The following is a 14514-nucleotide window of genomic DNA, read 5'->3' on the forward strand; positions in this document are numbered from 1 at the left end:
CAACATCACGATGGTCGCAACCTTGTTTGGCTACATCGCGGTGAACGCACATTGGAAGCGTGTATTCGTCATCGCCATACTGGCGAATCACCCGGCGTGATGGTATGGGGTGCCATTGGTTACACATTCTCGGTCACCTCTTGTTCGCACTGACGTCACTTTGAACAGTGGACGTTACATTTAAGATGTGTTACGACCCGTGGCTCTACCCTTCATTCGATCCCTGCGAAACACTACATTTCAGCAGGATAATGCACGACCGCATGTTGCGTGTTCTGTACGGGCCTTTCTTGATACAGAAAATATTCGACTGCTTCCCTAGCCAGCACATTCTCCAGATCTCTCACCAATTGAAAGTGTCTGGTCAATGGTGGACGAGCAACTGGCTCGTCACAATACGCCAGTCACTACTCTTGATGAACTGTGGTATCGTGTTGAAGCTGCATGGGCAGCTGTACCTGTACACGCCATCCAAGCTCTGTTTGACTCAATGCCCAGGTGCTTGTTCTGGATACTGATTGCTCAGGATCTATGCACCCAAATTGCGTGAAAATGTAATCACATGTCAGTTCTAGTATAATATATTTGTCCAATGTATACCCGTTTATCACCTGCATTTCTTCTTGGTGTAGCAATTTTAATGGCCAGTAGTGTATATTGCTAAATTACATAAGGCAGAAACGGCCTGCTTCAAACAAAAGAAACGGATCACAAGACTCATATGATAATGCTCCTTGGTATTGGAGTAAATTACAAACTATGATATATTGCGTCTTCATTGTAACTGGTCAGCCAGATTATTTATTTGTAACAATTTGCTGCAATAAAAACTATTTTTCTAGTAAATATTCTTTAGGATAGGTTTTTGAACTCTGTTGGCAGTTTGTTACATAGCCTATCTTGGCTCCTTGGTAAAACATAGTTGTTAGGTAGCTCTGTTCATTCTATCTAGGAACAAGCAGTCGCTGTATCTGGTTTGATGATAATGTCTGCAACTGTTTGCTGCATACTGCTCGATGCTTATTTTGTATAAGTACTGTGGTCTGAAACATGTATTCACTTGGAATCGTCAGAATACCCCAAGTCCGAATAGCTCAATGCAGTGGCCCTTCTTGTGACTCTTGCTCATTATTCTGATGGCTCGTTTTTGCAGTTTGAACACCTTCTCCACATTCTGAGCTTTTGCATTCGCGAATATTACGCCATAACTGATGATAGAATGTATGTATGCGCAGTCTGTTCCTTTTAGGCATGAGCTATTGTATACGGCGCTTAATATTCGTAAGGCATTGCATGCTAATTGTTTTTCCAAGTAACCTGACATGTTCATTCCATTTTAATTGCTGATTAACATACTTACCTAAAAATTTTGTGCCAAGTACACACTCTATGGTTACATTTTGTTATATTAGGTTTTTTATATATATGGAGAAGGTCATGTTATTAGTGCCTTTTCAGCTTTTACTGATAACGTTTCTAGTGTAATTTCTGTAATTATTACATTGCTGTCACAGTTTTGTCTTGTGTTGCACATAGTGGCAAGTCTTCTATGTGAATGAAAACAGTATTGGGTCTAGCACAGTCCCTTGAGGGACTGCAGTGTTCAAATATTCTTTACCTGAAGGATGTTTTTCTGTATAATTTGAGCCACTTGAAATGTGGGACATCTCTACCCTAGGCACTCTGTCTACTGGGTAAGACCTAAACCATTTATTTACCACTCCCCTTATTACTAGATCTTCAAGTCCACCTAGAAGTATTTCATGATCAGCTGTGTCAAATGCCTTACCGAGTGTAGGAAAATGCCTGTTACTTGTTCTCCTTCCATAACTACTTTTGAAAATTTTGCTATAGCAGCTACTATTCCCTTTACAGTCCTGAAACCAAATTGTTCGTTGCATAGAAGCTGGTATTTATTTAAATAACTAGCATATCACCCGCTGAATCGCTCGCTTAGATTGTATGGGTTGCAGAGATTTTTGATTTTTATTTAATCGAATTTTTATGTCTTTCAAAAATTGCAACACTTAAGCTCTCCAAGCTAGTTAAGGCCATATAAGCATGGTCTTTCCGAATGTACTTCACACCAAAAAGCAATTCTGGTAGATGGAGTCCATAATTTTTGTTAATCATGCTCTATACGTTCTTGTGGGTATATTTCCATAACAACTTCCATCCCCTAACAAATATTTATTTACGTCTACCGTAGAAGTGAAAACCAATTTTCATAAAATTAGCTTTAAAATTTTTTAACGTAACAAAATATTTTTTTACGAATTTCCATGCCATATTGCACTCCATTGCGCGTTGAATTTCCAGAAACACTGAACACATACTTTTTTTATTTCTAACCCAAAATTCAAAAACCAACTATCATAGATGTAGCCTTAATATCTCTTAGTAGGTCTTTAGTAATTATTTATTTTGAAAAAGTTTTCACCCACTATGTTACGTCCTTAGTAGTTCCAAAAATGCCGGAACAAGTATTTTTTATTTCTTGACAGAGAATCCAAACACCAGTTTTCGTAGTTGTAGCTTCAAAATTTCCTTAATAGCGACATACTTTCAAAAAGCCTTCCATTCCCTATTTCACCCCATCAGGAGTCGAATTTCGGACAATCCTTTGTTAAATTATGCCTACAGTACAAGTCCCGTGGTCTAGGGGTGGCGTCTTTGATTCATAATCAAAACGTCTTTGGTCCCGGGTTCGATCCCCGCTACTGCCTAAATTTTGATAAATAATCAGCATTGGCGGCTGCTGACTTCCGGCGTAAGAAGTCAGCCTCATTCTGCCAACGGCCTTGTCAAAGAGGGCGGAGGAGCGGATAGAGGTTCAGGGCACTCTCTTGTCCTAGGGGTGGGAAATTGCCCCTAAAGGCGGAAGAATCAGCAATGATCAACGACATGAGGATGCAGAAGGCAATGGAAACCACTGCATTAAAGACACGTAACGTGTATCCACAGGACATGTGGGCTGTAATTGAACAAGTGTCATGATGGTCTCTCCATTGGCAAAAGATTCCGGAATAGTCCCCCATTCGGATCTCCGGGAGGGGACTGCCAAGGGGAAGGTTACCATGAGAAAAAGATTGAATAATCTACGAAAGGATAACGTTCTACGAGTTGGGGCGTGAAATGTCAGAAGCTTGAACGTGGTAGGGAAAGTAGAAAATCTGTAAAGGGAAATGCAAAGGCTCAATCTAGATATAGTAGGGGTCAGTGAAGTGAAGTGGAAGGAAGACAAGGATTTCTGGTCAGATGAGTATCGGGTAATATCAACAGCAGCAGAAAATGGCATATCAGGGTAGGATTCGTTATGAATAGGAAGGTAGGGCAGAGGGTGTGTTACTGTGAACAGTTCACTGACCGGGTTGTTCTAATCAGAATCGACAGCAGACCAACACCGACAACGATAGTTCAGTAATACATGCCGACGTCGCAAGCTGAAGATGAACAGATAGAGAAAGTGTATGAGGATATTGAAAGGGTAATGCAGTATGTAAAGGGGGACGAAAATCTAATAGTCATGGGCGACTGGACTGCAGTTGTAGGGGAAGGAGTAGAAGAAAAGGTTACAAGAGAATATGGGCTTGGGACAAGGAATGAAAGAGGAGAAAGACTAATTGAGTTCTGTAACAAGTTGCAGCTAGTAATAGCGAATACCCTGTTCAAGAATCACAAGAGGAGGAGGTATACTTGGAAAAGGCCGGGACATACGGGAAGATTTCAATTAGATTACATCATGGTCAGACAGAGATTCCGAAATCAGATACTGGATTGTAAGGCGTACCCAGGAGCAGATACAGACTCAGATCACAATATAGTAGTGATGAAGAGTAGGCTGAAGTTCAAGACATTAGTCAGGAAGAATCAATACGCAAAGAAGTGGGATACGGAAGTACTAAGGAATGACGAGATACGTTTGAAGTTCTCTGACGCTATAGATACAGCAATAAGGAATAGCGCAGTAGGCAGTACAGTTGAAGAGGAATGGACATCTCTAAAAAGGGCCATCACAGAAGTTGGGAAGGAAAACATAGGTACAAAGAATGTAGCTGCGAAGAAACCATGGGTAACAGAAGAAATACTTCAGTTGATTGATGAAAGGAGGAAGTACAAACATGTTCCGGGAAAATCAGGAATACACAAATACAAGTCGCTGAGGAATGAAATAAATAGGAAGTGCAGGGAAGCTAAGACGAAATGGCTGCAGGAAAAATGTGAAGACATCGAAAAAGATATGATTGTCGGAAGAACAGACTCAGCATACAGGAAAGTCAAAACAACCTTTGGTGACATTAAAAGCAACGGTGGTAACATTAAGAGTGCAACGGGAATTCCACTGTTAAATGCAGAGGAGAGAGCAGATAGGTGGAAAGAATACACTGAAAGCCTCTATGAGGGTGAAGATTTATCTGATGTGGTAGAAGAAGAAACAGGAGTCGATTTAGAAGAGATAGGGGTTCCAGTATTAGAATCGGAATTTAAAAGAGCTTTGCAGGACTTATGGTCAAATAAGGCAGAAGGGATAGATAACATTACATCAGAATTTCTAAAATCATTGGGGGAAGTGGCAACAAATAGACTATTCACGTTGGTGTGTAGAATATATGAGTCTGGCGACATACCATCAGACTTTCGGAAAAGCATCATCCACACAATTCCGAAGACGGCAAGAGCTGACAAGTGCGAGAATTATCGCACACTCAGCTTAACAGCTCATGCATCGAAGCTGCTTACAAGAATAATATATAGAAGAATGCAAAAGAAAATTGAGAATGCGCTAGGTGACGATCAGTTTGGCTTTAGGAAAACTAAAGGGACGAGAGAGGCAATTCTGACGGTACGGCTAATAATGGAAGCAAGGCTAAAGAAAAATCAAGACACTTTCATAGGATTTGTCGACCTGGAAAAAGCGGTCGACAATATAAAATGGTGCAAGCGTTCGAGATTCTGAAAAAAGTAGGGGTAAGCTATAGGGAGAGATGGGTCATATACAATATGTACAACAACCAAGAGGGAATAATAAGAGTGGACGATCAAGAACGAAGTGCTCGTATTAAGAATGGTGTAAGACAAGGCTGTAGCCTTTCGGCCTACTCTTCAATCTGTACATCGAGGAAGCAATGATGGAAATAAAAGAAAGGTTCAGGAGTGGAATTAAAATACAAGGTGAAAGGATATCAATGATACGATTCAATGATGACATTGCTATCCTGAGTGAAAGTGAAGAAGAATTAAATGATCTGCTGAACGGAATGAACAGTCTAACGAGTACACAGTATGGTTTGAGAGTAAATCGGAGAAAGACGAAGGTAATGAGAAGTAGTAGAAATGAGAACAGCGAGAAACTTAACATCAGGATTGATGGCCACGAAGTCAATGAAGTTAAGGAATTCTGCTACCTAGGCAGTAAAATAACCAATGACGGACGGAGCAAGGAGGACATCTAAAGCAGACTCGCTATGGCAAAAAAGGCATTTCTGGCCAAGAGAGGTCTACTAATATCAAATACCGGCCTTAATTTGATGGAAGACATTTCTGAGGATGTACGTCTGGAGTACAGCATTGTATGGTAGTGAAACATGGACTGTGGGAAAACCGGAACAGAAGAGAATCGAAGCATTTGAGATGTGGTGCTATAGACGAATGTTGAAAATTAGGTAGACTGATAAGGTAATGAATGAGGAGGTTCTACGCAGAAAACACTGATAAGGAGAAGGGACAGGATGATAGGACATCTGCTAAGACATGAGGGAATGACTTCCATGGTACTAGAGGGAGCTGTAGAGGGCAAAAACTGTAGAGGAAGACAGAGATTGGAATACGTTAAACAAATAATTGAGGACGTAGGTTGCAAATGCTACTCTGAGATGAAGAGGTTAGCACAGGAAAGGAATTCGTGGCGGGCCGCATCAAACCAGTCAGTAGACTGATAACCAAAAAAAAAAAAAAAAAAAAAAAGATCCACACCCACTGCAAACATCACGTTTCTATTCATAACGTTTTGGGCTGGGCGATAATTAGTGACTCAGTCTGACACTATTTCACCCCCTTAGGGGTTGAATTTCCAAAAACAGTGAAACTCCTATTTTCCCCATCTCCAACCGAGAGGCCAAAAACCAGTTTTCAAAGATTTATCTTCAAAAGTGCTTTCGCAGTGAAGTGTTTTCATACAACGTTTCGCCCTCTGTTTCACATCCATGAGGGTTGAATGTCCAAAAACGTAACATGTGTGTGTTTTATTTCTAACAGAGAAGTGAGATACAATTTTTCATAGCTTTTGCTTAAAAAAAGGCTTCACAGTGAATTTCTTCCACAAAAACCTTCATCCAACGTTTCTCCCCAACAGGGATTGAATTTCCGAAAACAGTGAAACATGTATTTTTGTATATCTAACTGAGAAGAGAAATTTAAATGTTCATACATTTAGCTTTAAAAACGCTTCCATAATAAAATATCTTCATAAAAAATCTCATTCTGTATTTCACACCGTTAGGGGTTCACTTTCCAAAAACACTTGACACACGTATTTTGCAATTTGTAACCGGAACTCAAATACCAGTGTTCATAGATGTAGCTTTAAAAATACTTTAATAGTTCTTTATAGCAACTATATGTTTTCAAAACCGCATACACCCCCACAGGCTTAAATTTCAAAAAATGCCGAAACACGTATTTCTTTATTTCTCACCGTTAAAAACCAAATATCAATTTTCAAAGGTCTAGCATCAAAAGTGTCTTATTTCTTAAAAAAAGAATACCGTTCATTTAATTCATCACATTAGGGCTGAATTTCAAAAAATGCCTTCTTAAAGGACGCCTGCAGTATAAGATCCACACCTTCTGCAAATTTCAGGTTTCCGTCCTTAGTGATTTGGGCTGGCCAGTTACCAGTCAGTGACTCAGTCAGTCAGTTAGGACATTGCCTTTTACATAGAGAGATACGCTGAAGAGCCAAAGAAACTGGTACACCTCCCAAATATCGTGTAGGGCCCCCACGAGCAAGCAGCAGTGCCGCAACACGACGCGGCATGGACTCGAGTAATGTCTGAAGTAGTGCTGGAGGGAACTGACACCATGAATCCTACAGGGCCGTCCATAAACCTTTAAGAGTACGAGGGGAGGAAGATCTCTTCTGAACAGCACGTTACAAGGCATCCCAGATATACTCAACATTCGTGTCTGGGGAGTTTGGTGGCCAGCAGAAGAGCTTATACTCAGAAGAGTGTTCCTGGAGGCACCGTGTAGCAATTCTGGACGTGTGGGGTGTGTCGCATTGTCTCGTTGGGACTGCCAAAGTCTGTCGGGATGCACAATGGACACGAATGCCTGCAGGTGATCAGACAGGATGGTTACGTACGTATGACCTGTCAGAGTCGTATCTAGACGTATCAGGGTTCCCGTATCACTCCAACTGCACAATCCCCACACCATTACAGGGCCTCCACCAGCTTGAACAGTCCCCTGCTGACATGCAGGGTCCATGGGTTCATGAGGTTGTCTCGATAAGCATACACGTCCATACGCTCGATACAATTTGAAACGAGACTCGTCCGACCAGGCAACATGTTGACGGTTTACACTACCAAATTTCTTTGTCAAAGATTTGATCAAAGATGTGATCAAATATTCTGTCAAATATACGAGGGCCGTTCAGAAAGTAACCTCCGGTTGATTTAAAAAAATACACCAAGTTAAATAAAAATATTTTAATATATACATCTTACAACTACATCTTTGCACTATTTTTCTACATAGTCTCCATAGCGATTGAGGCACTTATCGTATCTCTTCACAAGCTTTCAAATTCCTTCTGCATAAAAATCACCCGCTTGTGCCTGGAGCCAGCCTGTGACCGCATCTTTAAGCTCTTCGTCGTCATCAAACCGCTGTGACCCGAGCCATTTCTTCAAATGCATGAAGAGGTGATAATCACTTGGCGCCAGGTCTGGGCTGTAAGGTGGTTGATAACGTCCCACTTGAAGGACTCAAGAAGGGCCGTTGTTCTGCGAGCAGACTGAGGACGGGCGTTATCGTGCAAAAAAACGATACCAGAAGTCAGCATACCACGGCGTTTGTTCTGTATAGCCCGTCGTAACTTTTTTATTGTTTCACAGTACACGTCTTGATTAATGGGTGTACCACGTTCCATGAATTCAACCAACACCCCTTTGGCATCCCAAAACACCGTTGCCATCAGTTTTCTGGCAGAAAAATCTTGCGAGGCTTTTCTTGGTTTGGTAGGCGAATTTGAATGTGCCCACATCTTTGATTGTTCTTTTGTCTCAGGGTTCACGTACTTAATCCAGGTTTCGTCACCGGTCACGATTCTGTTTAACAATGGTTCTCCTTCGTCCTCATAAAGTGACAGAAAGTCTAATGCAGAGGCCATTCTTTGAGTTTTGTGGTGGTCGGTAAGAATTTTGGGCACCCATCGTGCACAGAACTTACGGTAACCCAATCTTGCTGTCACTATCTCGTACAAGAGAGTCTTAGAAATCTGTGGAAAACCAGTAGACAACTCCGACATTGAGAAACGTCGATTTTCACGAACTTTTGCATCAACTGTCTGAACGAGTTCGTCAGTCACCAATGATGGTCTACCACTCCTCTCTTCATCACGAACGTTTTCTCGTCCACTTTTAAATAAACGTACCCATTCACGGACAACTCCTTCACTCATAACTCTCGGTCCGTACACGGCACAAAGCTCACGATGAATAGCTGCTGCAGAATATCCTTTGGCTGTAAAAAACCTTATGACAGCACGCACTTCACATTTGGCGGGGTTTTCTATTGCAGCACACATTTCAAACTGCCACAAAAACTAAACTAGCGCAGGTACGACGTTCACTCGACCACGGCTTGATGCCGACTGACCTGTTGAGTGCGTGAACGCACAGATGGCGTCGCTACTCCCCCCACAACCCGCACTATGACCAATCGGAGGTTACTTTCTGAACCGCCCTCGTATTTGACAAAGATCTTTGACGTAGCGCTAGAAGGGGTATTACACTGTCATCATATTTTTCGTCAAATTTCAGGATGGCTGACAACAACTTGTTATTAATCGCAGCAGTTGCATGTACCACAAGAGCACTGTGTGCACATGTGGAAGAGAAGCGGGGAAAAAAAGGAAACGCAGCTGGGTGAAGCCGTGGGTTTTACGACGACACGATGAAAGCATTCAACAGAACTTGTTACGTGAGCTTATAGTGGAGGACGTCAAGTCGTAGATCAATTACTTAAGAATGGATGAGCATACATTTGTGTATGTGCTCAGTGAAGTGTATCCTCATATCACAAAGCACAATATTCACTTAAGAACTGCTACATCTTCAGAAGACAGGCTCACTGTAACACTCCGATTCCTTGCTGCTGGAGAGAGTTGAGTTAGGTCGGGTCTCCAATCTTCTTAATTTTTGTATTCAGGGTGCCTCACGTTGTAAAGCGCCTCATCAGCTTCATACATCTCTATTAATTTTGTAGTTGTCGGCACACACCAACTGTATTTACCGGCAGTGCTTATGAAAACACTACAGACGACAGAACCCTGCAGCGATGCTAGCGCTCCACGTGGTAACATCTCACACTGCAGTGAACAGAAGACAAGCAACTTCTTTGATGAAATCTACAGCGAGGCCCTAGATTTGATCAAATATTTGACGACACTGGACAAAGTTCTCTATTACACCATCAAATATCTTTGACAAAGATGTTTGACAAAGATTTTTGATAGTGTAATACCGTCCTAACCATGGAGGTATAAGGAGGGGAGATGGCACTATGGCCGTCTGCTGTACGTCTGTTTGAAGCCGGTGGGCCGCCATGTTTGATTGGTCAAAACAGTGACAGAGCTCTTGTTACAATTGCGTGTTCTTCATATTTAACGTTATGTCTGCGAAATAATTTCAGATGATGAGTGTTACAATGTTTACATGCATAACACAACGTCAGAATAGCTTTTTCAGGTGTTTTCGTTTTGTTTTTAATGCGTTTTTGCCCCAGCAATACAACTGATTTGGTCTCGTTAACTTAAGTGTTTCTTTTGGATACGAACTTCGAATGATGAAAAGTAACAGTGTACAAAGCTCTTTTCAAACTCAAATCACCTTTTACTGTATTTGTGTCGATGTAAACTGAAAGCAGAACCCGAAAGCTATGCTAGTTTACATACCGGATGATATTTCTTACTCGTTTACACACTTATACAAAATTTCATTTGTAAATACAAACATCGTTTGCGCTTTGTCAAGAAAAATAAGCATATGAACCCACAGAGCCCTACGAGCTTCATTGATCGGAAATCTGAAATAAAATAAGAAGAAAACAGTTTCACAAAACGTAAACAAGTCCGCACATCTCACGAATATAAACGACAATATTTTACGAACGGGGCCACTTACGCATGGAACGTGATTCCTTTTAACTTGGTAGCACTATTCCAACGGTTAGTACACCCGTAAACAACGCAAACCGGCATTTTAAAATGAAAAAACCTTCAGCAGCTCTAGACAGTAGCAGAATCGGAAACGAGTCTTCTGACCAAATTGCAACGGCGGAGCTCGGTTTCTGTCGGCTTCAAGTTTGTGACGTCATGGCATCTCCCCTCCTTATACCTCCATGGTCCTAACTCAGAGATGGTGTGTCCCATCGCTCGTGCGCCGAATATAACACCGCGGTCAAACTCACTGAAAACTTAATAACCTGTCATTGTAGCCGCAGTAAGAGATCTAACTTGGGCACCAGACACTTGCTGTCTTACATAGGCGTTGCCGACCGCAGCGCTGTACTCCGCGTGTTGACATAGCTCTGTATTTTGCCTATACCAGTTTGTTTGGCACTTTAGTGATGTTTGACGGTGCACAGGGGCCCTCAGCGGTGGGCTGGCTAGGTGTAGCCCGCTACGTGACGTCAGCTCTGTGCGCCGCGGCTGTGAGAACTGGCCGCCAGGTGTCTCCGGCTGTCTGGTCTGCAACTGGAGGTACCTGGAGGGCTACTGCCAGCTGCTGGCGTGGAGGGGGCTAGGCTGCCGGCCGCTGCCGTCGCAGATCCGGGAGCGCAGTCAGTGCCGTGCTTGGCTCCGGTGCGTTCGCTTGTGTACTCGCAGTGCGGTCCGCCTGCTCGCGAATCTCGACTGTGTGGCGCCCGCTATGAGGAGCTTCTGACACCTGTCATCTGCCACACTCTTCACCGATCACCGGGTGGAGCCGGCCGCTATGGACTGCGGAAGACCGACGAGAATCTGCGCCATGCTCAAGGTGAGTGGCAAAGCGGCCTTCCCGGCACCCTCCAGGCGCCTCATCCATCCACGTTGTGTACTCGCCATCCGACTGGACACTCACCACCCTGCATTTTTCGTTCTTCAGCTACGACGCACAAAGTATCCCGTGAGCAACGGTCAGTATTCAATGGCCAACCATCGTAGGAAGCAAAAAGCTCTATGCTCTCTTCATCATAAGAATAAACATCGTGTAAACATTACAAAAAAAATGATTAAATGGCTCTGAGCACTATGGGACTCAACATCTTAGGTCATAAGTCCCCTAGAACTTAGAACTAACCTAACTAACCTAAGGACATCACACACACCCATGCCCGAGGCAGGATTCGAACCTGCGACCGTAGCAGTCCCGCGGTTCCGGACTGCAGCGCCAGAACCGCTAGACCACCGCGGCCGGCTGTAAACATTACACCACGTATTCTTCTGCGTTTTCTTGAATCTCCTTGGATTTCGTTTCACGTGGAGGGGAAGCCACGATGTAACCAGTACAGTCAAGTACGTTGTCCTCGATGGTGAGTGTTCGTCGGAGGTGAGGGTAACATCTGGAGGGCCCCAGGGAAGTGTGGTAGGTCCGCTGTTGTTTTCTGTCTACATAAATGATCTTTTGGATACGGTGGATAGCAATGTGCGGCTGTTTGCTGATGATGCTGTGGTGTACGGGAAGGTGTCGTCGTTGAGTGACTGTAGGAGGATACAAGATGACTTGGACAAGATTTGTAATTGGTGTAAACAATGGCAGCTAACTCTAAATATAGATAAATGTAAATTAATGCAGATGAATAGGAAAAAGAATCCCGTAATGTCTGAATACTCCATTAGTAGTGTAGCGCTTGATACAGTCACGTCGATTACATATTTGGGCGTCACATTGCAGAGCGATATGAAGTGGGACAAGCTTGTAATGGGAGATGTGGGGAAGGTGGATAGTCGTCTTCGGTTCATAGGTAGAATTTTGGGAAGATGTGGTTCATCTGTAAAGGAGACCGCTTATAAAACACTAATACGACCTATTCTTGAGTACTGCTCGAGCGTTTGGGATAGCTATCAGGTCGGATTGAGGGAGGACATAGAAGCAATTCAGAGGCGGGCTACTAGATTTGTTACTGGTAGGTTTGATCATCACGCGAGTGTTACGGAAATGCTTCAGAAACTCGGGTGGGAGGAAAGGAGGAGTTCTTTTCGTGAATCGCTACTGAGGAAATTTAGAGAACCAGCATTTGAGGCTGACTGCAGTACAGTTTTACTGACGCCAACATATTTCGCGGAAAGACCACAAAGATAAGAGAGATTAGGGCTCGTACAGAGGCATATAGGCAGTCATTTTTCCCTCGTTCTGTTTGGGAGTGAACAGGGAGAGATGCTAGTTGCGGTACGAGGTTCCCTACGCCGCGCACTGTATGGTGTGTTGCGGAGTATGTATGTAGATGTAGATACAGAAGAAAACACATAGGAATACGTTTTATGCTGTGTTACACACACACACACACACACAAACACACTGAGCGATAGCGCAGGCCAACAGTTTTACCGGAGCATTGAACTTCGACAGCACTGGCCAGCCACCGGTCCAACTAATGTTGTGAGAAGTTGCAGTTCAGACATAAAAAGAGACGAGCAAGGAAGCAATGTTGTTGCTGTGGTCTTCAGTCCAGAGACTGGTCTGATGCAGCTCTCCATGCTACCCTATCCTGTGCAAGCTTCTTCATCTCCCAGTACCTACTGCAGCCTACATCCTTCTGAATCTGCTTAGTGTATTCATCTCTTGCTCTCCCTCTGCGATTGTTACCCTCCACGCTTCCCTCCAAAACTAAATTGGTGATCCCTTGATGACTCGGAACATGTCCTACCAACCGATCCCTTCTTCTAGTCAAGTTGTGCCACAAATTTCTCTTCTTACCAATTCTATTCAGTACCTCTTCATTAGTTACTTGATGTATCCATCTAATCTTCAGCATTCTTCTGTAGCACCACATTTCGAAATCTTCTATTCTCTTCTTATCTAAACTATTTATCGTCCATGTTTCACTTCCATACAAGGCTACACTCCATACAAATACTGTCAGAAAAGGCTTCCTGACACTTAAATCAATACTCGATGCTAACAAATTTCTCTTCTTCAGAAACGCTTTCCTTGCCAATTCCAGTCTACATTTTATATCCTCTCTACTTCGACCAGCATCAGTTATTTTGCTCCCTAAATAGCAAAACTCTCTTACGACTTTAAGTGGCTCATTTCCTAAACAAACTCCCTCAGCATCACCCGATTTCATTTGGCTACATTCCGTTATCCTCGTTATGCTTTTGTTGATCTTCATCTTATATCCTCAAGACACTGTCCATTCCGTTCAGCTGGTCTTCCGGGTCCTTTGCCATCTCTAAAGAAACAATATAGCTTCGAATGTCATTTAATTTTTAAAACTAATGAAATCATAATCGCACTACCGCGCGCTTCCTGGGTGACCAGACGGAAAGTATAAAATGCTCTCGTTCACATCTCACTACTAACAAGAGTGATGAAAATTCCTAACTACTGCAGGGATTCCATCGTTCTGTTGAATACTGAAGCCAATGTAGGTATTAATTACAGTCAGTCAAGTAATCTCGTAGCTCCTTTCTTATCCGATTCCGAGATACACGTTTCAGTTCTGGAACTGTCATCTGCTACGTTGATAACGAGTCGATCAACACAAAAGGATCCACGAAGCCACCCAGCCACATCATTTTCCCTTCGTCTTTTATGAAGAGCCATTCTGTATCCCACCAGCGTTCGGCAGTCACGTGTGAAAACGCTGCGTGCGTTGGTTCCAGTACGTCTGGCAGCTTAAGTCTTGTTATTTCTCGGGCCAAATCCCCTCCAGATTAGTTCTGCTGGATTCATACTGTAATGGTACAGTGACAAACGTAGAAATGCAGCATTTGTATGGTGATCTCGACGCTGTGAATATGATTGTTTTCCATGTTTCTACGACACATATACACAACTGCGGTATAAAACAATGGACATACTCCAAATAGAGTTCTTGTTTTTTCATTGAAAACATTTTGGTCCCCTGAGGAAAGACATTCGTGGACGCCGATCTGCTTCGAACGCCTGGGTAAAAGTCATGGTTGTGTGGGCAACCGAAACCATTTTCCGATAAAGGCACTGGGTGTCAGGTGTCACAGTGGGACAAATGTATTAACAGTTACGGCGATTACTTTTGAAATCCCTTGTGTTTGCCTGCTCG

At 43.0% G+C, this 14514-nt stretch overlaps 1 protein-coding gene across 1 annotated transcript in view; it reads left to right on the top strand.

Annotated features, from left to right (window-relative positions):
• The first annotated feature begins 11102 nt into the window (after positions 1-11102).
• The window catches only part of LOC126214986 (protein artichoke-like), a 339045-nt gene continuing 335633 nt past the window's right edge, over positions 11103-14514 (top strand). The window contains exon 1 of the mRNA XM_049941617.1: positions 11103-11264. Coding sequence (XP_049797574.1) covers positions 11223-11264 — 42 coding nt within the window. The 5' untranslated portion in view covers positions 11103-11222. The remainder of the gene's footprint in view (positions 11265-14514) is intronic.

The sequence above is a fragment of the Schistocerca nitens genome, chromosome 12, assembly GCF_023898315.1.
Source record: "Schistocerca nitens isolate TAMUIC-IGC-003100 chromosome 12, iqSchNite1.1, whole genome shotgun sequence".
NCBI lineage: Eukaryota > Metazoa > Arthropoda > Insecta > Orthoptera > Acrididae > Schistocerca > Schistocerca nitens.